The 27,525-nt window shown below is 42.6% G+C and overlaps 1 protein-coding gene across 1 annotated transcript; it reads right to left on the bottom strand.

Annotated features, from left to right (window-relative positions):
- Positions 1-1,676: 1,676 nt before the first annotated feature.
- Positions 1,677-12,565, bottom strand: LOC120049830 (60S ribosomal protein L34). Its single transcript, XM_038996284.1, has 5 exons — positions 12,507-12,565; positions 11,917-11,989; positions 11,546-11,645; positions 6,911-7,014; positions 1,677-1,802 (listed from the first exon to the last, which is right to left on the bottom strand). The coding sequence occupies exons 2-5, from the start codon at positions 11,979-11,981 to the stop codon at positions 1,718-1,720; spliced, it is 354 nt and encodes a 117-aa protein (XP_038852212.1). The 5' UTR covers positions 11,982-11,989; positions 12,507-12,565; the 3' UTR covers positions 1,677-1,717.
- Positions 12,566-27,525: the final 14,960 nt, after the last annotated feature.

Below are 27,525 nucleotides of genomic sequence, written 5' to 3'. Positions count from 1 at the left end.
CGCCACTGTACAAACCATTCATGAGGGAATCAAAGTTGTTCGTAAACTGAAATCACAAGTGACTTTAAAGTTTCAGCATGTTGGAAAAGATTACCCTTTGAAACTAGTTGTCTTCAGTGATGCTTCCCTAGGGAACCTTACAGATGCAGGCACACAAGGTGGACATCTAATCGTGTTAATGGGTGAAGGTGGAAGATTCTCACCTATTTGTTGGCAGTCAAAAAGGATCAGAAGGGTTGTCCGAAGCACACTTGCTGCTCTTGCGGATGGAATTGACAATGCTATCTTTCTTGCAACTCGGTTCTCAGAGCTTACCACTGGTGAGACAAAACAGCACATTCTACCTGTAGTTTGTGTCACTGACAACTACTCATTAGTTGATGCTGTGAAGTCAACCAAGTCTGTCAGAGAAAAGACTTCGTCTTGAGATTAGCAGCATCAAGGAATTTTTTCAAGCGGAGAATCCAGCGGATTCTGTGGTCGATCACAAAGGAACAGCTTGCTGACTAACTAAAAAAGGAGCATCCGGTCTTGTGCCCCTTCAGGCTCAGTAATGGAAAGCGGCAGCTTGAGTAATACAAATAAAAACTGTCACAACTGTCACAATGGGGAACTTGAATAATACTTGGACATTTAATTGTCTTTAAAGAAAAGTGGGAGATTGTTAAGTATCCCTATATTTGTTATTACGGGGCTATCACTCTGTCAAGAGTGCACCTGCGCAGGAAGTCTTGATGGACCTATCCTTGAGTGCGATGGCTACCTTGTACTGTGTTCATACGGTATAGTAGACTTTGTTATACTGGAACCTTGTCGTTGTGTCATTGAGTTAACACCTTTACCCCCACACATTGACTCGGTACCTGTACATAGCCTCATTTTGTGTTACTTTATATATATTTTTTACTTTAGTATATTTGGTAAACGTTTTGTTAACTCTTTCTTGAACTGCACTGTTGGTTAAGGGCTTGGTAAAAAAGCATTTCTTGTTAAGATCTACACTTGTATTCGGCGCATGTGACAAATAAAGTTTGATTTGACTCCTTTAACACATATGGTAAGGGCAGGGATGTCCCAAAGATACGAGATAGCACTGACCACAAAAGGGTAAAAAAACACACGGGTAGCTAATGACAGATTAGAGGTTGGTTAAACCATCTTTGGTAATACTTTTACTTGTTAGTATTTATATAATTTATCATCCACCTGGTATATTGGATGAAATCGAGTATTCCCAAAAATGTAAAGCCTATAGAACTCGTAGCCAACTTGATAGCAGCAACAGCCACTGAACATGAGTAAAAATTGTCAGATGGATGACTACAATCTCTTTTCAAAAATGGTTTGTTTGGAGTAAAGCAATTTGTTTACCTTGTATAAGCCATCAAATAATATCAGTTTAAAAGCCTGCTCACCTTCAGAAATACAAGCGCATGCAGCACCATCTTAATATTTCATGTAATCTGCTTAAACTTTAATAAAATACACAATTCCTGGATGTAATGTCAGTGTCAACACTTTCAAAGTGAATAGAACATTGTTCAGTAGTCCACTCATTTTTCAAACTTCGGTCTCATTCAAAACAACAAAATGGTAGTTCACATCGAGAATCACAACTCCAACTTCAAATTGAGGAATACTATGGACAGTTACACCATTTGAGTCAGGACACTAAACATATTTTCAATTATTTTAATGTTGCAGTACAAATACACATTTACTTAGATTTTTGACTCTGTGCCTGTGCTTTAAGGACCTTGACAACGATCTTCTGCTCCTCAATCAGGAAAGCACGCTTGATCCTGTGGTAGACAGAAGGGTAAAGGTTAGTGGATCAGTTAACTTAGATGTTCAGGACATGCCATTGATTGATGGTTACTTTACAAATAGTGACCAAATGTCAACACTAAGAAATCGAATGAATGCATGTAGCAAAGACCATTGCAGAAACATCCAACATCTTTATTTTTTTGCACATAGGAAGTGTCACCGCTTTTAACAGCACACCCCAGGACAAATCTCACAATGTGATATTAGTTGACAAAGCCAGCTAAAACCACCATCAACTTAAAATCACAATTTATCAGTTAGGGAGAGATGTGATCAGGATCAGACTTGACTAAAGAATGTAGTTTTTAATCCAAACACATGGAATTCACAAGAGCATCCTAAAAGAACCAGAGGCTGCTGAAGCAAACAAAATGCACTTCAATTGCTATGGATAGAAATTCAACTACGGCTGGCTGGCGTCTACATTAACATCTTTCTGGCATAGTTAGTTCAATATGCAAGTACACCAGAACCACCCATGGGGCAGGATTAGGGCTGTTACGGTAATTGAATATCCATGTCACTGAGTTATGGATGAAGACAGTCATTTCAGAATTTATTTTTATAAACTTAATTTTCATGTTGATAAACTACCCAATAGTGTGAGTTCACTAATGACAAGCAATTGTTTTGCTAAATTAATCTGTCTTTCCAACTGATGATACGCAGGGGTGTAGAGCACTATAGGCTATAGCACTTGAGTAAAAAAAGTTTGATGTAGACTTTATTTCTTTGCATGCTAGTAAATAGATCTTTCAAAAAACATTTGAAGTGTCAGATTGAATAATTAATCAACAAGGTTGTCCTGTCTCCGAGGCCTATAATGTGCTAATGTGTCAAATGGAACCCCTGTCATTTGGTAAAAAAAAATAAAAAATCAAGATTGTATTACAAAATGTACAGGTCTCGTTCTCTGAGTGAAAACGTTATTTGCAGAGTTAACCACCTGCCACACTTATGAGAAACAAGTTTTGGTTTATTTCATACCATAATTTAATGCGCCATGTGAGCAATGAGCATGTGTCTGGTTTCTGTCCTGTTAAGTCAGTTTATATATATATATACACTGCTCAAAAAAATAAAGGGAACACTTAAACAACATAATGTAACTCCAAGTCAATCACACTTCTGTGAAATCAAACTGTCCACTTAGGAAGCAACACTGATTGACAATAAATTTCACATGCTGTTGTGCAAATGGAATAGACAAAAGGTGGAAATTATAGGCAATTAGCAAGACACCCCCAATAAAGGAATGGTGCAGCAGGTGGTGACCACAGACCACTTCTCAGTTCCTATGCTTCCTGGCTGATGTTTTGGTCACTTTTGAATGCTGGCGGTGCTTTCACTCTAGTGGTAGCATGAGACGGAGTCTACAACCCACACAAGTGGCTCAGGTAGTGCAGTTCATCCAGGATGGCACATCAATGCGAGCTGTGGCAAAAAGGTTTGCTGTGTCTGTCAGCGTAGTGTCCAGAGCATGGAGGCGCTACCAGGAGACAGGCCAGTACATCAGGAGACGTGGAGGAGGCCGTAGGAGGGCAACAACCCAGCAGCAGGACCGTTACCTCCGCCTTTGTGCAAGGAGGTGCACTGCCAGAGCACTGCAAAATGACCTCCAGCAGGCCACAAATGTGCATGTGTCTGCTCAAACGGTCAGAAACAGACTCCATGAGGGTGGTATGAGGGCCCGACGTCCACAGGTGGGGGTTGTGCTTACAGCCCAACACCGTGCAGGACGTTTGGCATTTGCCAGAGAACACCAAGATTGGCAAATTCGCCACTGGCGCCCTGTGCTCTTCACAGATGAAAGCAGGTTCACACTGAGCACATGTGACAGACGTGACAGAGTCTGGAGACGCCGTGGAGAACGTTCTGCTGCCTGCAACATCCTCCAGCATGACCGGTTTGGCGGTGGGTCAGTCATGGTGTGGGGTGGCATTTCTTTGTGGGGCCGCACAGCCCTCCATGTGCTCGCCAGAGGTAGCCTGACTGCCATTAGGTACCGAGATGAGATCCTCAGACCCCTTGTGAGACCATATGCTGACACATGCACATTTGTGGCCTGCTGGAGGTCATTTTGCAGGGCTCTGGCAGTGCACATCCTTGCACAAAGGCGGAGGTAACGGTCCTGCTGCTGGGTTGTTGCCCTCCTACGGCTTCCTCCACGTCTCCTGATGTACTGGCCTGTCTCATGGTAGCGCCTCCATGCTCTGGACACTACGCTGACAGACACAGCAAACCTTTTTGCCACAGCTCGCATTTATGTGCCATCCTGGATGAACTGCACTACCTGAGCCACTTGTGTGGGTTGTAGACTCCGTCTCATGCTACCACTAGAGTGAAAGCACCGCCAGCATTCAAAAGTGACCAAAACATCAGCCAGGAAGCATAGGAACTGAGAAGTGGTCTGTGGTCAGCACCTGCAGAACCATTCCTTTATTGGGGGTGTCTTACTAATTGCCTATAATTTCCACCTTTTGTCTATTCCATTTGCACAACAGCATGTGAAATGTATTGTCAATCAGTGTTGCTTCCTAAGTGGACAGTTTGATTTCACAGAAGTGTGATTGACTTGGAGTTACATTGTGTTGTTTAAGTGTTCCCTTTATTTTTTTGAGCAGTGTATATATATATATATATATATATATATATATATATATATATATATATATATATATATATAGACACAGCAAAATAATAGTTCCTCACAATATTTCAAAAATCCTTCACTCCCCCTTGAAAATCAGCGTCGCTGATAAATAGGCAACTGACATGTTGCGTGTATTTGTTATTTTAAGGATTGTCAATTTCATCGGCATACTATAACATAGCTCTCTCCTTCACACTTTGCTTGTCAATTGATTATCTTAGCGCCTACTTTTGGAAAGTCTACGGTAGGGCTAGTAAAAAAAAAAAAATGTTTTAAAGATAAAATATTTGCTCTAGTGGGTTTGATTGACGGGTGCTTTTACCGGGGTGTACGTGTGTCGATTCTCCATGGGCTTATATAATTCCATATAGTAAGTAGCCTGTCTGTACACCATGTAATCCTGACTAGTCTCCCAGTCCCTGAGGCTGAAAAACAGCCCCACAGCATGATGCTGTAGCTGTACTGCCACCATGTTTCCTCCAAACTTGACAACTGGAATTCAGGCCAAAGAGTTCAATCTTGGTTTTATCAGACCAGAGAATCGTGTGTCACATGGTCAGAGTCTTTAGGTGCCTTTTTGCAAACTCCAAGCAGGCTGTCATGTGTCTTTACTGAGGAGTGGCTTCCGTCTGGCCACTCTACCATAAAGGCCTGATTGGAAGGTTCTCCCAACTCTGCAGCATTCCACCAGAAGGACAACCATCACCACAGAGGAACTCTAGAGCTCTGTCAGTGACCATCGGGTTCTTGGTCACCTCCCTGACCAAGGCCCTTCATCGATTGCTCAGTTTGGCCGGGCGGCCAGCTCTAGGAAACATCTTGGTGGTTCCAAACGTATTCAATTTAAGAACGACGGATGCCATAGTGTTCTAGGGGACCTACCATGCTGCAGACATTTTTGGTACCCTTCCCAAGATCTGTGCCGACACAATCCTGTCTCTGAGCTCTACGGACAATTCCTTTGACCTCACAGCTTAGTTTTTGCTGACATTCACTGTCAACTGTGGGCCCTTAAATAGACAGGTGTATGCCTTTCCAAATCAAGTCCAATCAATTGTATTAACCACAGATGGACTCTAATCAAGTTGTAGAATCATCAAGGACGATCAATGGAAACCAGATGCACCTGAGCTCAATTTCAAGTCTCATAGCATAGGGTCTGAATACTTAGGTAAATAAGATATCTTATTTAATACAAAAATGTCTAAACCTGTTTTCACTTTGTCATTATGGGGTAGCGTGTGTAGATTGATGAAAAATATGTATTCAATCAATTTTAGAATAAGGCAGTAATGTAACAAACTCCTCTTTGGCTGGAAAAATGGCTGTGTTTTTCTGTGACTAGGTGCTGACCTAACTTAACCTCTCTAGGGTATGTGGGACGGTAGCGTCTCACCTCGTCAACAGCCAGTGAAACTGCAGGGCGCCAAATTCAAAACAGAAATCCCATAATTAAAATTCCTCAAACATACAAGTATTTTACACCATTTTAAAGATACACTTGTTGTAAATCCAGCCACAGTGTCCGATTTCAAAAGGCTTTACGACGAAAGCACACCAAACGATTATGTTAGGTCAGCACCTAGTCACAGAAAAACACAGCCATTTTTCCAGCCAAAGAGAGTCACAAAAAGCAGAAACAGAGATAAAATTAATTTTTGTGTCAGCTGATCAATTAGATTTGGGGAGGCCCTACCGAAATAAAAAAAATTGCGGGAAATGCAATCGAGCATGATACGTTGTCACATTAATCAGGAAGGCCTTTTGATTTTAACATATGGATTGTTTTAGTTGGCTAGGCTACTTAATGAATCAAGTCTTAGCAGTCATTCTGATCTAATTTCCAATGGACAGTGCTTTAGTTAATCAGGTAGCTGTCCAGCGGTTCGGTTTGCGATGCACCTGACTGTACACATTTCTGTGCAATAACATGTGAAAAGTGTGTGTACTAGGCAATTAGATTTAATTTATGCACGTTACAGGACTTTGGTTTTACTAATAAATGTTATCCGCGTCTGGCTTCAGTCTTAAAAATTAGGATATGGTCGAATGTGATAGTCTACCTATAATTAGCCTGAGTAGGCCTACAACTCCATTCCCTTTCTATTCAAATAAGAGAAATTAATTGAAAATAGCCATTAACAGGCTGGTTAATGCGATGCATTGCATGTCTGTTGAATTTGCTAAAATCCACCCGCAGTCAGGAGCCGCTACATAAGTTGCGACCACTTCTTGCTAAACGGTACGTGCTAAATAGTATGCTACGATGAGTACATAGGCAGTTTATGTAGTACGCTAGTATGGGTAGTTGTAGTCATTCACCCTTCACATTTTGCTAGATATTTATCTTATAAACTGGACATTTCACCCGACATACAACACTTGGGACAGATTCTTCAGAAGGCGGTGTTTTGGATATATTCTTACCTATCACGCACACACTTCGCACACATGGCACCGCCATAGGCCCTGCTGACGTGTTTCTTTGTCTTTGAGAGCCTCATCAGGACCTGGGGTCTCACTGCCCGGATCTTTAAGACAAACAAATGCTTGTGAGCAGATGTAACAACCTGAACCCAGGTTAATGTTCAGAAGAAACAATATGGGAGAAACCATTTTGAAACAAAGTGAAATGCCACAGCCATTGTTAAAGGAGAGGTTAACTTTATTTGAACCAAATCTCAAATTACAGTATGTTAGAAGAGCCCAGACACTTTTTTGCGATCTCACTTGTTTACAGAACACACGTTGTATACCGATTTTTATCTTTAACATATTACATTTTGTGCGATTCTGGCTGTCTCCTACCAGCTGTGCTGTTTCTGTGTAGCCCGCACAGCTGGTTGGAGACCGCTAGAGTTGCACAAAACGGAATACTACAAAGGATAAAGTTCTGAATGACAAATCCATGCATTCAACATTAAAGACCTACATCAGTATACTGAGAGTGTTGCAGTTTTAAAGTACGTATTTGGATGTTTTCGGAGCCTTTGCTTATGTTACACCCCTACAAACACTGAACGAGCACGAGGAAGTATATCGCTGGAGGAGTAAGTTACCCAAAAACAAAACCATCACAAAAGTGTCTGGGCACGTCTATAACATTGAAAACAGATAAATTCAAATAAGGTGAAATTGTCCTTAAAGATTGTTTAATAACATGCCACTTTCACTTTTCCCATGTGACTTCCTTCCCTTGAATTCAAATGAGTTAAAGGTAGTCAAGAAAAAACATGGGCCGGGCATTCAACGTAGCACTTCCACCCATCCTTCAAAACCATACAAACTTGTATAAAAACACAGCAACTCAATAGTCAGTGGAAGCAGTGAATTGGGGGAAAGGCTTAGTATTGTGGTGCCCAGTGTCAGAAAAGTAACAATAAATCTGCCAACCAATTGAAAATGTAAAACAGCATTTTTATCAAATAATTTCTCCCCACCCACACCACTACAGCAGACAGTCATTTTGGTTAAAGCACCCTAACAGGCTGACTACACCGCTCGCGTCGCAAAATACATTTTAAAATACATTTTGAAATCTATATTATTAAATTATTGCACTCACTGCTCGCGTGCGCAAACGAGCGTCTGCGTTGTCAAGGGCTAAAATAGAAGTCAGTTCTATTTGTGACGCAGATCGCGCTGCAAGTCCTGCCTCTCCCATCTCCTCATTGGTTTATAGAAGCAGGTACCCACGTGCCATCTCATTGGTTATACACATGTGGGTGACTGAAAGACGAACGAACGAGAAGAAAAACCCTAGGAGAGATGACTAGAAACGATTCGGTTGACCGTTTTGTGTGGACTAATTGTCGGAGTAAAGGACATTGTGCATTTCAGGTAACATAACTCAATGTATATATCCCAGGACAAATTAGCTAGCAACAGCAAGCTAACTAAATAGGACAAATTATCTAGCAAGTGCAAGCTAGCTAGCTAAATTGCCATAAGTGTTTAATGCTTTTTGACCTGTCCCCAAATTAATGTAATTGGTTCTGAGTTTGTTTTGATATTATAACCTGCGTGTCGTGATCGCGTTTGGTGTGGGGGGACAAAATAAATGTATGCACGATGGCGCACGAGCGCAACCGGTTTGGGTTCCGTGTTAGTCTCCAGATCAGCACTGAGTAAAACAAGACTGCCATATTATACCACAGTGGCAACCCTCAATATACACACACAAATATGTGTGTATGTATATACACACACGTATATAGTATGTATACTACCGTTCAAAAGTTTGGGGTCACTTAGAAATGTCCTTGATTTTGAAAGAAAAGCTCATTTTATCAGAAACAGTGTAGACATTGTTAATGTTGTAAATGACTATTGTAGCTGGAAACAGCAGATTTTTTATGTAATATCTACACAGGCGTACAGAGGCCCATTATCAGCAACAATCACTCCCGTGTTCCAATAGCACGTTTCATTTAGCTGATCCAAGTTTATCATTTTACAAGGATAACTGATCATTAGAAAATCCTTTTGCAATTGAGCGACTCCGGGATGCTAGCCTTCTAGGCAGAGTTCCTCTGTCCAGTGTCTGTGTTCTTTTGCCCATCTTAATCTTTCCTTTTTATTGGCCAGTCAGATATGGCTTCTTCTTTGCAACTCTGCCTAGAAGGCCAGCATCCCGGAGTTGCCTCCTCAGTGTCATTTACAAAGTCTACACTTTATTTATGATCAATTTATGTTATTTCAAATGGACAAACGTGCTTTTCTTTCAAAAACAATAACATTTCAAAGTGACCCCAAACTTTTGAACGGTGGTGGTAGTAATATATATATACACAGATACACACATTTTAATATATGTGTGTGTGCGCACACGGTGAGTGGACGCCTCTTCAAATTAGTGAATTTGTCTATTTCAGACACAACGGGTGTATAAAATCAGGCAGAGACATGCAATCGCCAAAGGCAAACATTGGCAGTAGAATGGCCATACTGAAGAGCTCCGTGACTTTTAATGTGGCACCGTCATAGGAGGCCACCTTTCCAACAAGTTTGTAAAATTTCTGCTCTTCTAGAGCTGCCCCGGTCAACTGCAAGTACGGTTATTGTGAAGAGGAATCTAGGAGCAACAACGGCTCAGCCGCAAAGTGGTAGGCCGCACAAGCTCAGAACAGGACCACCGAGAGCTGAAGCACGTAAAAATAGCCTGTCCTTGGTTGCCACACTCAGTGCAGAGTTCCAAACTGTCTCTGGAAGCAACGTCAGCACAAGAATTGTTCGCCGAGATTCCATGGCCGAGAAGCCACACACAATCCTAAGATCACCATATGCAAAGTAAAGCATCAGCTAGAGTGGTGTAAAGCTCTGGTGCAGTGGAATTGCTTTCTCTAGAGTGATGTACCACGCTTCACCACCTGTCAGTCCGACGGACTAATCTGGGGTTGGCTGATACCAGGAGAACGCTACCTGCCCAAATACATAGTGCCAACTGTAAAGTTTGGTGGAAGAGGAATAATGGTTTGGGCTAGGCCCCTTAGTTCAAGTGAAGAGATTTTAACGCTACAGCATATAATGACATTCTAGACAATTCTGTGCTTCCAAGTTTGTGGCAACAGTTTGGGGAAGGTGCTTTCCTGTTTCAGCATGACAATGCTCCCATGCAGAAAGTGGGGTCCATTCAGAAATGGTTTAGAACTTGACTGGCCTGTACAGGGACCTGAACTCAACACTGATGGTGAAGCTATCAACCTGCTCCACTACAGCCCCGTCGATGAGGATGGGGGGGACGTGTTCTGTCCTCCTTTTCCTGTAGTCTACAACCACCTCCTTTGTCTCAATGGGATCAAGACAAAGGAGATGATTGTGGACTTAAATTATTATTATTTTTTTTAAACTAGGCAAGTCAGTTAAGAACAAATTCTTATTTTCAATGACAGCCTAGGAACAGTGGGTTAACAGCCTTGTTCAGGGGCAGAACGACAGATTTTTACCTCGTCAGCTCAGGGATTCGATCTTGCAACCTTTCGGACTACAGGAAATGGAGGACCGAGCATGCCCTCATTCTCAGCGACGGGGCTGTAGTGGAGCAGGTTGAGAGCTTTAAGTTCCTTGGTGTCCGTATCAAAAAAACGAACATGGTCCAAGCACACAAAGACAGTCGTGAAGAGAGCATGACAAAACCTATTCACCCTCAGGAGACTGAAAAGATTTGGCATGGGTCCTCAGATCCTCAAAAGGTTCTACAGCTACACCATCGAGAGCATTCTGACTGGTTGCATCACTGCAGCGTATGGCAACTGCTCGGCCTTCACTGCAAGGCACTACAGAGTAGTGTGTACAGCCCAGTACATCACTCGGGCCAAGCTTCCTGCCACCCAGGACTTCTATACCAGGCGGTGTCAGAGGTAGCCGGAGTGCCAAGTCTAGGTTCAAGGGGCTTCTAAACAGCTTCTACCCCCAAGCCATAAGACTCCTGAACATCTAATAAAACAGCTACCCAGACTATTTGGATTGCCCACCCCCTTTAAACCACTGCTACTCTGTTATCTATGCATAGTCACTTTAATAACTGTAGCTACATTTTACCTAGATTACCTCGTGTATATATACCCCCTGTATATAGTCTCGCTATTGTTACTTTACTGCTGCTCTTTACTTGTTCCTTTTATTTCTTAATCGTATTTTTAAAACTGCATTGTTGGTTAGGGGCTTGTAAGTAAGCATTTCACTGTAAGTTACACACCTGTTGTAGTCGGCGCATGTGACTAATACAATTTAATCAAACACCATTGGGATGAATTGTAACGACAAACGCTGGCCCAAAATCAGTGCGCGACCTCACTAATGCTCTTGTGGCTCAATGGAAGGAAGTCTCTGCAGCAATGTTCCAACATTTAGTGGAAAGCCTTCCCAGACGAGTGGAGGCTGTTATGGCAGCAAAGGGTGGACCAACTTCATATTAATGTCGATGATTTTGGAATGAGATATTCGAGCAGTAGTCCACATACTTTTGGTCATGTAATGTTTTCACTACAACAGTAACAGACCTGAAAAATACCAGTTTGTATATTATGCAGTGGGATAGGATGTACATAGGACAATACTTACTCCACGCAGTCTACCAGGGCAGATTCCGCATGCCGACTTGGGTGCCTTGCCCACCTTCTTGGTGTACAGGTACACAATGCGGTTACCAGGAGTCCGGGACCTGTAAGTGAGGGAATACACATTACACAATGCAAAGTTGGTAACAATATTTTGAGGGATGAAAACATGCTTACATTCGTTTTCCCAAGACAACTTTTTATTTAAAATCCATAGCTAGCTAGATACAACCACGTGCAGGCCAGTACTAACGATCAACAACCAAACCGTTTAGGTCACAAGAAAGAAACAGGCACTGTAGTAACTAAGAAGGGACAGAAGCCAAGGGAATAGCAATGTAATTAGCTAGCTATAGCTACATGCTAGCTACTTACAGCCTAGTTTTGTTGGAGGCTGTGTTGTAGGACAACCTACGACGGTAAGTTAGGCGCTGGACCATGATGATACCTGCAAATACATGATTAGTAGTATAACGTGTAACACCGATTGATTACATTATTCCCTTCCTAGATAATTTACTAGCTAGCTTGTTCATTAAAAAATGGTATCGGGGACTGCCAATGGCGTCAACATTACTGCGCAAGACTGTGTAACCAAGTAAGCTAGGTAGTTGATATGCTACCTAACAAACGTATCAAGATGAAAACGTTGATTTCACGTGGAAGAATACACCTTAGTTTGTCAATTTAAACAAGTCAATTTAAGGCAGCAAAACTGCAATGGCATTTTTTTTTGTAGTTACCAAAATGGAGACATTTTTGCTTTGGGCTAATATTACTGAAGATATGATACTTAGAGGGCGATGACAAAGTACTAGGATAACATGAAATATCATCCTCAACGTGTTAACGGTTTCTAACACTGGAAATATGGTCTTTAAAATACGATTTGTCATATTATATAAACACAGATTACAACAGATTACTTAGACTAAATATAAGCGAGGAAATTTAGGCCGCCATACCTTCTATTAATGTAACCGGAAAAGGAAAGACTAAAGACGCTACTTTGGAATTTGAAGTTTTTCTTCTTCCTGTGAGTTTCCAGCAGACTGGACGTTGTGTTGCGTATTGTTGCCTTTCGCAGGTCGGCGTGAGAATTGCACTTTTATATAACTAATAGCCTCACACCCGTAGGTGCAGGCCGGTGCATTGGCCTCATTTATAAACCTTACGAACATACAAAATATAGGGCAAAATGTACGTGCGTCATGCAAAAGTTGGCATTCATTATCATAAATTACTTGACGTGAGAATGTGCTCACCTCCCCACACACTTTAGACCATGCTTACACACATCTGCTAGTGGTTGAGATATTGTAGTGCAAGCTGGCAAGTATTTTGTGCAAATGGGGATATGGTGAAAAACGTATTCATAAAAACCTAAAAACAGGAAAACATTAACAAGAATGCAACCATTTGCCATTAGTGAGAAGAGAGAAAATCTATGTTAATTTTTTTTAATGTAAAGTAAATAGACATAGGAATGTTATAATAAGACATAGGAATCTTTTTTCCCCCTTTTTTTTCACAACCATTGCACAATATATTCCTCACCTTTTCTGGCCCTGATGGGTTCATTATCCCGAAGGAGCCATACAACAAATTACCATGCACATCTCTCATTTAATTTGGCTCCCGAGTGGCGCAGTGGTCTAAGGCACTGCATGTCAGTGCTAGAGGCATCACTACAGACCCTGGTTTGATTCCAGGCTGTATCACAACCGGCTGTGATTGCGAGTCCCATAGGGCGGTGCACAATTGTCCCAGCGTCGTTAAGGGTTTGGCTGGTGTAGGCCGTCATTGTAAATTAGAATTTGTTCTTAAATCAAATCAAATGTTATTTGTCACATGCGCTGAATACAACAGCTTACAGTGAAATGCTTTCTTACAAGCCCTTAACCAACAATGCTTTAAGAAGTTAAGTAAAAAATAGATAAGTTAAAAAAGAAAGAAAATAAAAGTAACAAATAATTAAATAGCAGCAGTAAAATAACTATAGCAATAGCGAGGCTATATACAGGGGGTACCAGTACAGAGTCAATGTGCGGTGGCACCGGTTAGTCAAGGTAATTGAGGTAATATGTAGGTAGAGTTAAGATGACCATGCATAGATAATGAACAGAGAGTAGCAGCAGCGTAAAAGAGGGGTCTGGGTAGCCCTTTGATTAGCTGTTCAGGAGTCTTATTGCTTGGGGGTAGAAGCTGTTAAGAAGCCCTTTGGACCTAGACTTGGCGCTCCGGTATCGCTTGCCGTGCGGTAGCAGAGAGAACAGTCTATGACTAGGGTGGCTGGAGTCATTGACAATTTTTAGGGCCTTCCTCTTTTTATTTATTTTTATTCACCTTTATTTAACCAGGTTGGCTAGTTGAGAACAAGTTCTCATTTACAACTGTGACCTGGCCAAGATAAAGCAAAGCAGTGCGACACAAACAACAACACAGAGTTACACATGAAATAAACAAACATACAGTAAATAACAGAATAGAAAAAAATATAATAAGTTTATGTACAGTGTGTGCAAATGAGGTAAGATAAGGGAGGTAAGGTAATAAATAGGCCATAGTGGCGAAATAATTACAATTTAGCAATTTAAACACTGGAGTGATAGATGTGCAGAAGATGAATGTGCAAGCAGAGATACTGGGATGCAAAGGAGCAAAAAAAAAAAATAGTATCGGGATGAGGTAGTTGGATGGGCTATTTACAGATGGGCTATGTACAGGTGCAGTGATCTGTGAGCTGCTCTGACAGCTGGTGCTTAAAGTTAGTGAGGGAGATATGAGTCTTCAGCCTCAGTGATTTTTGCAATTCGTTCCAGTCATTGGCAGCAGAGAACTGGAAGGAAAGGCGGCCAAAGGAAGAATTGGCTTTGGGGGTGATCAGTGAAATTTACCTGCTGGAGCACGTGTTACGGGTGGGTGCTGCTATGGTGACCAGTGAGCTGAGATAAGGCAGGGCTTTACCTAGCAAAGACTTATAGATGACCTGGAGCCAGTGGGTTTGGCGATGAATATGAAGAGAGGGCCAGCCAACGAGAGCATACAGGTCGCAGTGGTGGGTAGTATATGGGGTTTTGGTGACAAAACGGATGGCACTGTGGTAGACTGCATCCAATTTGCTGAGTAGAGTGTTGGAGGCTATTTTGTAAATGACATCGCCGAAGTCAAGGATCGGCAGAATAGTCAGTTTTACGAGGGTCTGTTTGGCAGCATGAGTGAAGGAGGCTTTGTTGCGAAAAAGGAAGCTGATTCTAGATTTAATTTGGGATTGGAGATGCTTAATGTGAGTCTGGAAGGAGAGTTTGCAGTCTATCCAGACACCTAGAATATGTGGACAACTACAAATACCTAAGTCAGATCCGTCCAGAGTAGTGATGCTAGTCGGCCAGGCGGGTGCGAGCAGCGATCGGTTGAAGAGCATGCATTTAGTTTTACTAGCATTTAAGAGCAGTTGGAGGCCACGGAAGGAGTGTTGTATGGCATTGAACCTTGTTTGGAGGTTAGTTATCACAGTGTCCAAAGAAGGGCCAGAAGTATACAGAATGGTGTCGTCTGCGTAGAGGTGGATCAGAGAATCACCAGCAGCAGCAATGTATACATCATTGATGTATACAGAGAAAAGAGTTGGCCCGAGAATTGAACCCTGTGGCACCCCCATAGAGACTGCCAGAGGTCCGGACAACAGGCCCTCCGATTTGACACACTGAACTCTGTCTGAGAAGTAGTTGGTGAACCAGGCGAGGCAGTCATTTGAGAAACCAAGGGTGTTTAGTCTGCCGATAAGAATGTGGTGATTGACAGAGTCAAAAGCCTTGGCCAGGTCGATGAATACAGCTGCACAGTATTGTCTCTTATCAATGGCGGTTATGATATCGTTTAGGACCTGGAGCGTGGCTGAGGTGCACCCATGACCAGCTCGGAAACCAGATTGCATAGTGGAGCAGGTACGGTGGGATTCGAAATGGTCGGTAATCTGTTTGAAAACTTGGCTTTCGAAGACCATAGAAAGGCAGGGTAGGATAAATATAGGTCTGTAGCAGTTTGGGTCTAGAGTGTCTCCCCCTTTGAAGAGGGGGATGACCGCGGCAGCTTTTCAATCTTTGCGGATCTCAGACCATACGAAAGAGAGGTTGAACAGACTAGTAATAAGGGTTGCAACAATGGCTGCTGATCATTTTAGAAAGAGAGGGTCCAGATTGTCTAGGCCTGCTGATTTGTAAGGGTACAGATTTTGCAGCTCTTTCAGAACATCAGCTATCTGGATTTGGGTGAAGGAGAAATGGGAGAGGCTTGGGCAAGTAGCTGCAGGGGGTGCAGGGCTGTTGACCAGGGTAGGGGTGGCCAGGTGGAAAGCATGGCCAACTGTAGAAAAATGCTTATTAAAATTCTCAATTATTGCGGATTTATCGGTGGTGACAGTGTTTCCTAGCCTCAGTGCAGTGGGCAGCTGGGAGGAGGTTCTCTTATTCTCCATGGACTTTACAGTGTCCCAGAACTTTTTGGAGTTTGTTCTGCAGGATGCAAATTTCTGTTTGAAAAAGCTATCCTTTGCTTTCCTAACTGCCTGTGTATAGTGGTTCCTAACTTCCCTGAAAAGTTGCATATCGCGGGGGCTATTCGATGCTAATGACGTACGCCACAGGATGTTTTTGTGCTGGTCAAGGGCAGTCAGGTCTGGAATGAACCACGGGCAATCTGTTCCTGGTTCTACATTTTTTTTCATTGGGCATGCTTATTTAAGATTGTGAGGAATGCACTTTTAAAGAATAACCAGGTATCTTCTACTGACAGAATGAGTTCAATATCCTTCCAGGATACCCGGGCCAGGTCGATTATAAAGACCTGCTCACTGAAGTGTTTTAGGGAGCGTTTGACAGTGATGAGGGGTGGTCGTTTGACCGCAGACCCATGATGGATGCAGGCAATGAGGCAGTGATCACTGAGATCCTGGTTGAAGACAGCAGAGGTGTATTTGGAGTGCAGGTTGGTTAGGATGATATCTATGAGGGTGCCTGTGTTTACGGATTTGGGATTGTACCTGGTAGGTTCATTGATAATTTGTGTGAGATTGAGGGCATCAAGATTAGATTTTAGGATGGCCGGGGTGTTATGCATGTTCCAGTTTTGGTCACCTAACAGCACGAGCTCTGAAGATAGATGGGGGGCAATCAATTCACATAATGTGTCCAGGGCACAGCTGGCGGCAGAATGTGGTCTATAGCAAGCAGCAACGTTGAGAGACTTGTTTCTGGAAAGGCGGATTTTTAAAAGTAGAAGCTCAAATTGTTTGGGCACAGACCTGGATAGTAAGACAAAACTCTGTCGGTTATCTCTGCAGTAGATTGCAACTCCGCCCTCTTTGGCAGTTCTATCTTGTCGGAAAATGTTATAGTTAGGGATGTGTGGTATCCTAGGAGGTCTACCCCGGGAGATGGTAATAGTGGGGAGGTACGTGAGGCGACGTTGGCTCCCTCTGCTGGGAATACGGGAGCTGGGCACCCCGACACGGACAGCTAAGTGGAGGTAATAGGAGGAAAGTGCCAATCAGCCTTGGAGGCTAAATAGTGCACGATGGCACCCTGGTAGAGAAGGGAGAGAGACGGACACCAGTTAAGAGAGAGAAGGAAGACTGAGCAAAACCTAAGTTATTTCTTTGATATATTTATTTTCTGTCCTAAGTAAAGTTGTTTTCTGACTAAAGCCTCCCTGTCTCTGTGTCAATCTCTGCACGCTCAACCCAACACCCTACGGTTTACCACAGATGTACATTTCTTGGTGGCCTTCCTAAGCCAGGATTCAGACACAGCTAGGACATCCGTGTTGGCAGAGTGTGCTAAAGCAGTGAATAAAACAAACTTAGGGAGGAGGCTTCTAATGTTAACATGCATGAAACCAAGGCTTTTACGGTTACAGAAGTCAACAAATGAGAGCGCCTGGGGAATGGGAGTGGAGCTAGGCACTGCAGGGCCTGGATTAACCTCTACATCAGCAGAGGAGGAGTAGGATATGGGTATGGCTAAGGGCTATAAGATCTGGTCGTCTAGTACGTTCGGAACAGAGAGTAAAAGGAGCAGGTATGGTAAGGTATGGTAGGATGTGAATACAGTGGAGGTAAACCCAGGCATTGAGTGACGATGAGAGAGGTATTGTCTCTAGAGACATCAATTAAACCAGGTGAGATCACTGCCTGTGTGGGAGGTGTGACAAGAGTGTTAGCTGAGGCATATTGAGCAGGGCTGGAGGCTCTACAGTGAAATAAGACAATCACTAACCAAAACAGCAATGGACAAGGCATATTGACATTAGGGAGAGGCATGCGTAGCCGAGTGATCATAAGGTCCAATGAGTAGCTGGACGGGCTGGAGACATGGCGATTCAGACAGCTCTGACACCGCCTGGTATAGAGGTCCTGGATGGTGGGAAGCTTGGTCCCAGTGATGTACTGGGCCGTACGCACTACCCTCTGTAGTTCCTTGCGGTCGGAGGCCGAGCAGTTGCCATACCAGGCAGAATGCAACCAGTCAGGATGCTCTCAATGGTGCAGCTGAAGAACCTTTTGAGGATCTGAGGACTCAGCCAAATCTGTTCAGTCTCTTGAGGGGGAATAGGCTTTGTAGTGTCCTCTTCACCACTGTCTAAGTGTGTTCGGACCATGATAGTTTGTTGGTGATGTGGACACCAAGGAACTTGAAGTTCTCAACCTGCTCCACTGCAGCCCAGTCTCTGAGAATGGGGGCGTGCTCAGTCCTCCTTTTCCTGTAGTCCACAATCATCTAATTTGTCTCGATCACGTTGAGGGAGAGGTTGTTCTCCTAGCACCACACGGCCAGGTCTCTGACCTCCTCCCTTATAGGCTGTCTCATCGTTGTTGGTGATCAGGCCTACCACTGTTGTGTCATCAGCAAACTTGCTGATGGTGTTGGAGTCCTGCCTGGCCATGCAGTCATGAGTGAACAGGGAGTACAGGAGGGGACTGAGCACGCACCCCTGAGGGGCCCCTGTGTTGAGGATCAGCGTGGCAGATGTGTTGTTACTTACCCGTACCACCTGTTGGCCACCCATCAGGAATTCCAGGATCCAGTTGCAGAGGGAGGTGTTTAGTCCTAGGGTCCTTAGCTTAGTGATGAACTTGGAGGGCACAATGGTGTTGAACGCTGAGCTGTAGTCAAAGAACAGCATTCTCACATTGGTGTTCCTTTTGTCCAGGTGGGAAAGGGAAGTGTGCAGTGCAATAGAGATTGTGTCTTCTGTGGATATGTTGGGGTGGGCCATGACCAGCCTTTCAAGGCCTTTTATGGCTACAGATGTGAGTGCTACGGAGCGGTAGTCATTTAGGCAGGTTACCTTGGCGTTCTTGAACACATGGACTATGGTGGTCTACTTGAAACATGTAGGTATTACAGACTGGGTCAGAGAGAGGTTGAAAATGTCAGTGAAGACACTTGACAGCTGGTCAGCGCATGTTCTGAGTACATGTCCTTGTAATCTGTCTGAGTGTTAAACTGTTTAAAGGTCTTACTCACATCGGCTACGGAGAGCGTGATCACACAGTCATCCGGAATAGCTGGTGCTCTCATACATGGTTCAGTGTTGCTTGCCTCGAAACAGCATAGAAGGCATTTAGCTCATCTGGTAGGCTTTCGTCACTGGGCAGCTGGCGGCTGGTTTTTCCTTTGTAATCCGTGATGGTTTGCAAGCCCTGCCACATACTGCCACCTGGAGTTTGTTTGAGCAAGTATAAAGCCAAGGTTGGCAATTTACTACCTGCAGTTATGGAATGTTTGCTCACAAGTATAATTAATTGGATTATACTTGTGATTATACGACCTGGATGGATTTATGTAGTCCCACCCAGCTGACTACTTCAGAATGGTGAAAGTCCTCAATGGCACTGCCCATGCTAAAACTGGCTTTTGGGCACTAGAGTCCTCTATCTATCTCTGGCCCCTATCCTGTGTATGTGACAATTTTTTTAAAGTATAAATTTTTTCAAGCACCATCAACAGCTTGATTAAGTCTGGATGTGCTCTAGACTTCCCTCTCTCAGCTCGACCAGTGCAGTGGTAGAGTCTGAACAGAAAACAACCCTTTTAGGCCCCACTTCATTCACCCACCCCAATGCACACACTAGTTCTAGTGCTAATATTTCAGCAGAGAAAACTGAGACTCCATCAGACAGCCGCCTACCCTGGTGTGGAATTTGAAGTTCTCTCAGCACTGAATATTTCTGCACCTTCTTATAATATGCTGCCAACTAGTGATGACTGTGTGACCTCCCATTGAGACGACCACAGATAATTATTTTTGTCATGAAAAATCCCCTAAACAATTATAATTAAAAGATTCACATAGCCAGTTAACTTGAGCCCCGCCATCAAACTATCATAAAGGGATAGTTCCCTCAAAATACAAATCAACATGATTTCCCTTATTTGGGAGAAGGTTAAATCCCTTCGGCCCATCGCTCAGCTGTATACCAAAACATGTATAGGCTGTCATTTAGCTGAAAAACTAATCCCAGACTGGAGTTTTAATTCTTGTTTTATTGTATTTTATCATTATTAGCTTGGTTGTACTGTTTGAAATTTGATTCAATGATTTGATTAGATTAATTGTACATTTTGGGCATACTATAGTAACTAGGCCTGTTTCCAAAGAGGTTTCAAAACATCCCTCACACTAGAAAAAAGGGTTCCAAAAGGGTTCTTTGGCTGTCCATATAAAGAACCCTTTTAGGTTCTAGGTAGAACCCTTTTTGGTTCCAGGTAGAACTCTTTTGGGTTCCATGTAGAACCACACGTGGAAAGGGTTCTACATGGAACCCGAAAAGGTTCTATCAGGAACCAAAAGGGTTCTAGGCAATTGTCAAAAAAAGTAGTTTTGTCCTTGTTTCACTTCTTCACCTGCATTTATTGGAAAAGACTTGACAAGTCAAAACAGTATGGTGGAAGTTCATCATTTGGCTGACTTTCAACTGGTCAGTTCTTTCAAATCAGAGACCAGTAAATTACAGGAAATTAGAAGAAATGTGTCCATTTCATACACCACATGGAATATTATGTATTGTCCAGTTGGTGGCAGCAGTATCATACCAAGTGTTTGAATATTCTCGATGTGAATGTTGAAGCCTCTCTCATTGCCCCCAACAATGAGACATTATTTAACTCTCTTCTCTCCTGCCAACCATAAAATTGCAAAACTCATATCCAAAAACAAAAAATTAACATTGTGGCAAATGGAAATCATGCAATTTCACACACACACACACACACACACACACACACACACACACACACACACACACACACACACACACACACACACACACACACACACACACACACACACACACACACACACACACACACACACACACACACACACACACATACACACACACACACACTCCTTCAGTTGCGGTGAAAGCATTGTGCTTCAGACTTGCTATGGTTGCACACTTGGCAAGTGTATAGATCTCCAAATATGTAGCTTCCTTAACCACCCTTACCCTCTGGGGCTTTGTCCCTGAGCTACAGCAAGCATGAGGGCCTCTGCTACTGGTTTCCCACAGGGCTACCTCTCCTGGTTGATAGATTTCCACTGCTCTGTCCTAATAAAACCATACTAGGCTTTCTCTTTTTGAGTAAGGAAGGAAGGCATCTGCATGTTCACCAGCTAGACAAAGCATGGTATAGGATGAATCCATTGGAATTTCAAAAAGGTACAAGGTCATCTTCAAATGAGCGCGTTTATGCCCCAAATGCTGTACTGTAAAGTCATCCTCAGCTCCTTTTTCTGAAAAAGCTTTTAAGGTGTTTATCAATGTGACTTTTTTTGTTGATTGTAAAAAAATAAATCCCCTACTCTTGTGCCTTGCATAATTCAGGCCACTACGGTTGAGTCAAATTTGTAATGGGGTTGATCAAATGTCTTATCAAAAATCTGCTGTCTATAGGTATATATTAAAGAATAATAGCTCAACATGTTGCTCTTAGTCAACGTGAAATCAACAAATAAATTCACCATGTAATTGGATTTAGGTTAAAAGTTGGGTATAAAAATATATATTAATAAGGAGTTGGTCCCCCTTTGCAGCTATAACAGCCTCAGCTCTTCTGGGAAGGCTTTCCACTAGATGTTGGAACATTGTTGCGGGGACTTGCTTCCATTCAGCCACAAGAGCATTCGTGAGGTCGGGCACTGATGTTGGGCGATTAGGCCTGGCTCGCAGTCTGCGTTTCAATTCATCCCAAAGGTGTTCGATGGGGTTGAGGTTAGGGCTCTGTGCAGGCCAGTCAAGTTCCTCCACACCGATCTCGACAAAACATTTCTATATGGACCTCACCTTGTGCATGAGGGCATTGTCATAATGAAACAGGAAAGGTCCTTCCCCAAACTGTTGCCACAAAGCTGGAAGAACAGAATCGTCTAGAATGTCATTGTATGCTGTAGTGTTAAGATTTTCCTTCACTGGAACTAAGGGGCATAGCCCGAACCATGAAAAACAGCCCCAGACCATTATTCCTCCTCCACCAAACTTTACAGTTGGCATTATGCATTCGGGCAAGTAGCGTTCCCCTGGCATCTGCCAAACCCAGATTAGTCCGTCGGACTGCCAGACAGTGACGCGTGATTCATCACTCCAGAGAAGGCATTTCCACTGCTTCAGAGTCCAATGACGGCAAGCTTTACACCACTCCAGCCGACGCTTGGCATTGCACATGGTGATCTTAGGCTTGTGTGCAGCTGCTCGGCCATGGAAACACATTTCATGAAGCTCCCGACAATCAGTTATTGTGCTGACGTTGCTTCCAAAGGCAGTTTGGAACTCGGTAGGGAGTGTTGCAACAGAGGACAGACGATTTTTGCTCAATACAAGCTTCAGCACTCTGCGGTCCCGTTCTGTGAGCTTGTAATGGCCTACCACTTCGCGGCTGAGCCATTGTTGCTCCTAGATGTTTCCACTCCACAATAACAGCACTTACAGTTGACCGGGGCAGCTATAGCAGGGCAGAAATTTGACAAACTGACTTGTTGGAAAGGTGGCATCCTATGACGGTGCCACGTTGAAAGTCACTGAGCTCTTCACTAAGGCCATTCTACTGCCAATGTTTGTCTAAGGATATTGCATGGCTATGTGCTCAGGGCCTTACTGGCTGTGTCCATATACCTTTGTATATATATAGTGTATTTGTATTAGGGCTGTCCTAAATGTATATTTTTCCATTTATAGACACACTCTATATGTTTTAACAAAATCAACTTTATAAATTGAGCTTGTCTGACGCGTTAAGCTTACTATTTGATGAAATAAGACAAATGTCTGAAGAGGGCGCCAGATATCTAGAAGAAAAATACCTTAACCTGACCCAAATATTCTCCTCCCGCTCCTGCTGTCTTTCTGAGATTCTGCCATTACTCTCCTGAAGTTGCCGGTAATAAGCTACACGAGTCGGCAGCAACCGTTCTCATTTCTCATGTGGAAAGCCAATTTACCCTACCAATTCTACCGATCTGCGTGCCAGTTATGGTTTTCATATGCAAATTTCTGTGGAACAATTTTGTTTAATTTATAATAACGTCTTCGTATCTCAAAATCATTGTCATGTGGTTAATCACAATTCTATACAAATCTGAATGAAAATGATACAAACCTAAAAAGTTACTTCTATTGCCATTGCTAACTATGTAAAATAGCCTACATAAAGCCAACTAATAAAAACACTGCAGCCAGCAGGTAGAAAATATCGTGATAAAAATAAATATCCTATAAATCACATTGGCTACACATGGCCTGTATGCAACAAACTTTAAACATTGTATAAAATATTCTAGGCCCTCAGTTTTCCAGTCAGTGAGCTTGGGACAGACACAGCTGTAGGCAATTGGCACAAGGAATAAGAAGCAGTGCTTGACTTGGGCAGGAGTTCACCAGAGCTGAGTACCGGCACCTCAAATGTTCTACTGCTTGAGCTCCTGTTCCTCTTAAAGAATATTAGCTCAAAAGTATTGTGGAACTCCTGCACGTAAATATAAACAGTACCAGCACCCTAAATGAGTACCGGAACCTATTTCATTCCAAGTCAAGCACTGATAAGAAGTAATCAGGTAGGCCTATTTTATGACCTTTCCATTCTATCAGAGCATGACATTTTTCCTTTTCATGCTGAGTGGTTATCGAAAGAGAGAGAGCTGGAAAGATTTTTCAAATACATTGAGGAACTATTGTAATTCTCAATGGATGTAAAAACAGACTTTGTTTGCTTGCTGTTTGAGGTGAAGAAAACATTACTTTGAGAAGCTCCACAGGTCATTAGTGGTGGTGCATTAAGTCAATCAGAAATACTATCAGATCCCCAAATGGACACATTTATATGACCACATTTGCGCACAGGCCAGGTAGCCTATAGGCCTACTTCTATGTGCGCACGTCCTTACTCAACACTGGCAGTACACGCTCCAAACAAAAGACAATTACTAAATTGACAAAACTTGTAAATGGAATGAAATAAAACCAAAACTTATTTCTCACAACTGTAGCATAGGTTGTGCACTCTGCAAACAATGTATTGACTCTGACAATGAGAACGGGAAGACTGGAATAATAATATTGAATGCATTAACAGAAATTACCGTAACCAAAATAACAAACATTGTAGATTAGAAGTTATAGGAATTAACGGTAAATGTACTACTGGTGATATATGTAATGGGGAATTGATGTACACTAACAATTCACACAATGAAGTGATGAAACAATGAATGTGCACAAAAAACACAGGATGTAGCACCCCCAGTTACCGTCAACCAATCATGTCAATGCGGAGCTATACCATTGGAGATTTTAGCATGTAAATCTTGGTGTGGAAGATTCCCCCCCAAAATGTAAGATGGATGCCAGCAAAGCCACTACACAACACATTATAAAAAATACATTAATTGCACTACAACGGTGACAAACGGTGCCCACAAACTGTTAGGACCTACATAAAGCTGTCCCAACAGCAGAGCTTTCTTTTCAGCACCATGGAGTGAATCCTTACCACTGCTACACCTGGCTATCAGTGGAGCCTTGTCTGGCAGCGAAACAGTTCATTTAGCTTCATTTACTGCCTTAAAAAAAAACAGGTGATATGGCTGACTTACATAAACAAATGTCGTTTCTACTGACAATTGAGATGTACAAACTATGGTATAAGGGGATGATGAGAGGATAAGAGACAATCCGTAATTTCTATTAAGACATTAATGAGTGAGCTAGGACGGACGTAGTCATTATAACTATTTATTCAGCACTTTTGAAATGTACAGCGACAGAATTGAGAACATGGGCCAATCTTACAGTATTCTCCCTGTACACCAAGTCAGAACCATAGTATAAATAAAGGGGGCATATAAGCAGACAATGAAAGCTCTTACAATAGTCGATGATTACATTTGTCTAAAATAGGCTATAGGCTACATGTACACCACTAAGTCAGAACAGTATGAGGGGGAAAGGTACCAAATTATAAGGGTGATGCATATGGGCTACTAACAGCTTACTACACAACATACACTTAGTATTACTTTCTTAGCTACAGTATACATATCTCCCTGACATATTACATAATTTATGCAGCAGCATACAAGACATTTTTGGACTCACCTTGTTGTGCTGTAAACAGGAAGGTGGCGCGACACTCCATGTGGGCAAATTTTGTCATCTAACTTTGTCATCAAAGTCTGGCATTCTCTGGATTTATGGTACTTTCAAGACAACTGCGAACTCAAAGAAAAAAAAAGGTTGAATCATGACGTCAGTGATCTTCAGGTCGGAGCTCTAGAAAGACGCCTGAGTTCCCAGTTGTCTTCAACTGACTGAAGTCTGAGATTTCACAGTTCTGTGTTTCCAGTTGTTTTGCTGGATTGACAGCATGGCCAATGTATGCAACCTTTTCTGGCCCATGGTGTTGAATGTTTACCCTTTTAAGCTTGGAAAAGAGACCCTTAAACCCACTCGTGGGTGTGTGACTTGGTTCACACACCCACTCCACTGAATAGCAGGCTAGTGATTGCTTTGCAACACTTGCAGTTAGCCACTGATTCCTTCCAAACCACTCATTGTTGAATTTGCGATTTATAATATTTATGTAATATTTATGTCCAATGGCTGATAAGCACCGATACGTTTTATCTATAATTTATCTTCATATGACAAGGATTGAAAAGGATTTGCCAGTAGATTGTCGACGTGATTCATGATGATGACTGCTTGTCTAGTTTGCTAGCAAAGATTTTGAAAGTATGATGTTGACATGATCAGTCCAATCAAAGCTACGGTAGATATAATGTGATTTGACATCATTTTATCTGCAGCCAATGATCTTGAGCCTTCTTGGATGGGCACATCTAATGTAACTCTATGGCTCTGCTCCACCTGCCCTAAATGACGGGTCGCCACTGAGCTACAGTGCATTCGGACAGTATTCAGACCCCTTTACTTTTTCCATATTTTGTTATGTTACAGACTTATTCTAAAATTGATTAAATCATTTTTTCCCTCATCAATCTACAAACAATACCCCGTAATAACAAATGTTTTTAGAAATTTTGCAAGTGTATTAAAAATAAAAACAGAAATATCATATATACATAAATGTTCAGACCCATTACTCAGTACTTACTCAGTACACCTGTATTTGGGGAGTTTATCCCATTCTTCTTTGCAGATCCTCTCAAGATTAGTCAGGTTGGACGGGGAGTGTCGCTGCACAGCTATTTTCTCTCCAGAGATGTTCGATCGGATTCAAGTTCGGGCTCTGGCTGGGCCACTCAAGGACATTCAGAGTCTTGTCCTGAAGCCACTCCTGCGTTGTCTTGGCTGTGTGCTTGGGGTCGTTGTCCTCTTGGAAGGTGAAACTTTGCCCCAGTCTGAGGTCCTAAGCACCAGATCTAGCTGTACACTGCTCCATTCATCTTTCCATCGATCCTGAACAGTCTCCCAGTCCCTGCCGCTGAAAAACATCCCCACAGCATGATGCTGCCACCACCATGCTTCACTGTAGGGATGGTGCCAGGTTTCCACCAGACGCTTGGCAGACGCCAGACGCTTGGCATTTAGGCCAAAGAGTTCAATCTTGGTTTCATCAGACCAGAGAATCTTGTTTCTCATGCTCTGAGAGTCCTTTAGGTGTCTTTTGGCAAACTCCAAGTGGGCTGTCATGCGCCTATTACTGAGGAGTGGCTTCTGTCTGGCCACTCTACCATAAAGGCCTGATTGGTGGAGTGCTGCAGAGATGATTATCCTTCTGGAAGGTTTTCCTATCTCCACAGACGAACTCTAGAGCTCTGTCAGAGTGAACATCAGGTTCTTGGTCACCTCCCTGGCCAAGGCTCTTCTCCCCCAATTTCTCAGTTTGGCCAGGCAGCCAGCTCTAGGAAGAGTCTTGGTGGATCCAAACTTCTTCCATTTAATAATGATGGAGGCCAATGTGTTCTTGAGGACCTTCAATGCTGCAGAAATGTTTGGGTGCCGTTCCCCAGATCTGTGCCTCGACACAATCCTGTCTCGGAGCTCTACAGACAATTCCTTCAACCTCATAGCTTGGTTTTTGCTCTGACATGCACTGTCAACTGTGGAACCTAATGTAGACAGGTGTATGCCTTTCCAAATCATATCCAATCAATTGAATTTACCACACAGATGGACTCTAATGAAGTTGTAGAAACATCTTAAGGATGATCATTGGAAACAGGATGCACCTGAGCTCAATTTCGAGTCTCATAGCAAAGGGTCTGAATACTTATGTAAATAAGATATTTCTGTTTTCATGTTTAATAAATGTGAAAACATTTCTAAAAACCTGTTTTTGCTATGTCATTATGGGGTATTGTGTGTAGATTGATGAGGAGTTTTTGTTATTTAATCCATTTTAGAATAATGCTGTAACATAACAAAATATGGAAAAAGTCAAGGGGTCTGAATAGTTTTCTTGTGAT

The sequence above is a fragment of the Salvelinus namaycush genome, chromosome 6 (assembly GCF_016432855.1).
Source record: "Salvelinus namaycush isolate Seneca chromosome 6, SaNama_1.0, whole genome shotgun sequence".
Taxonomy (NCBI): Eukaryota; Metazoa; Chordata; class Actinopteri; order Salmoniformes; family Salmonidae; genus Salvelinus; species Salvelinus namaycush.
The sequence above is the reverse complement of the archived record's forward strand: the minus strand, read 5'-3'. Positions and strand labels throughout refer to the sequence as shown.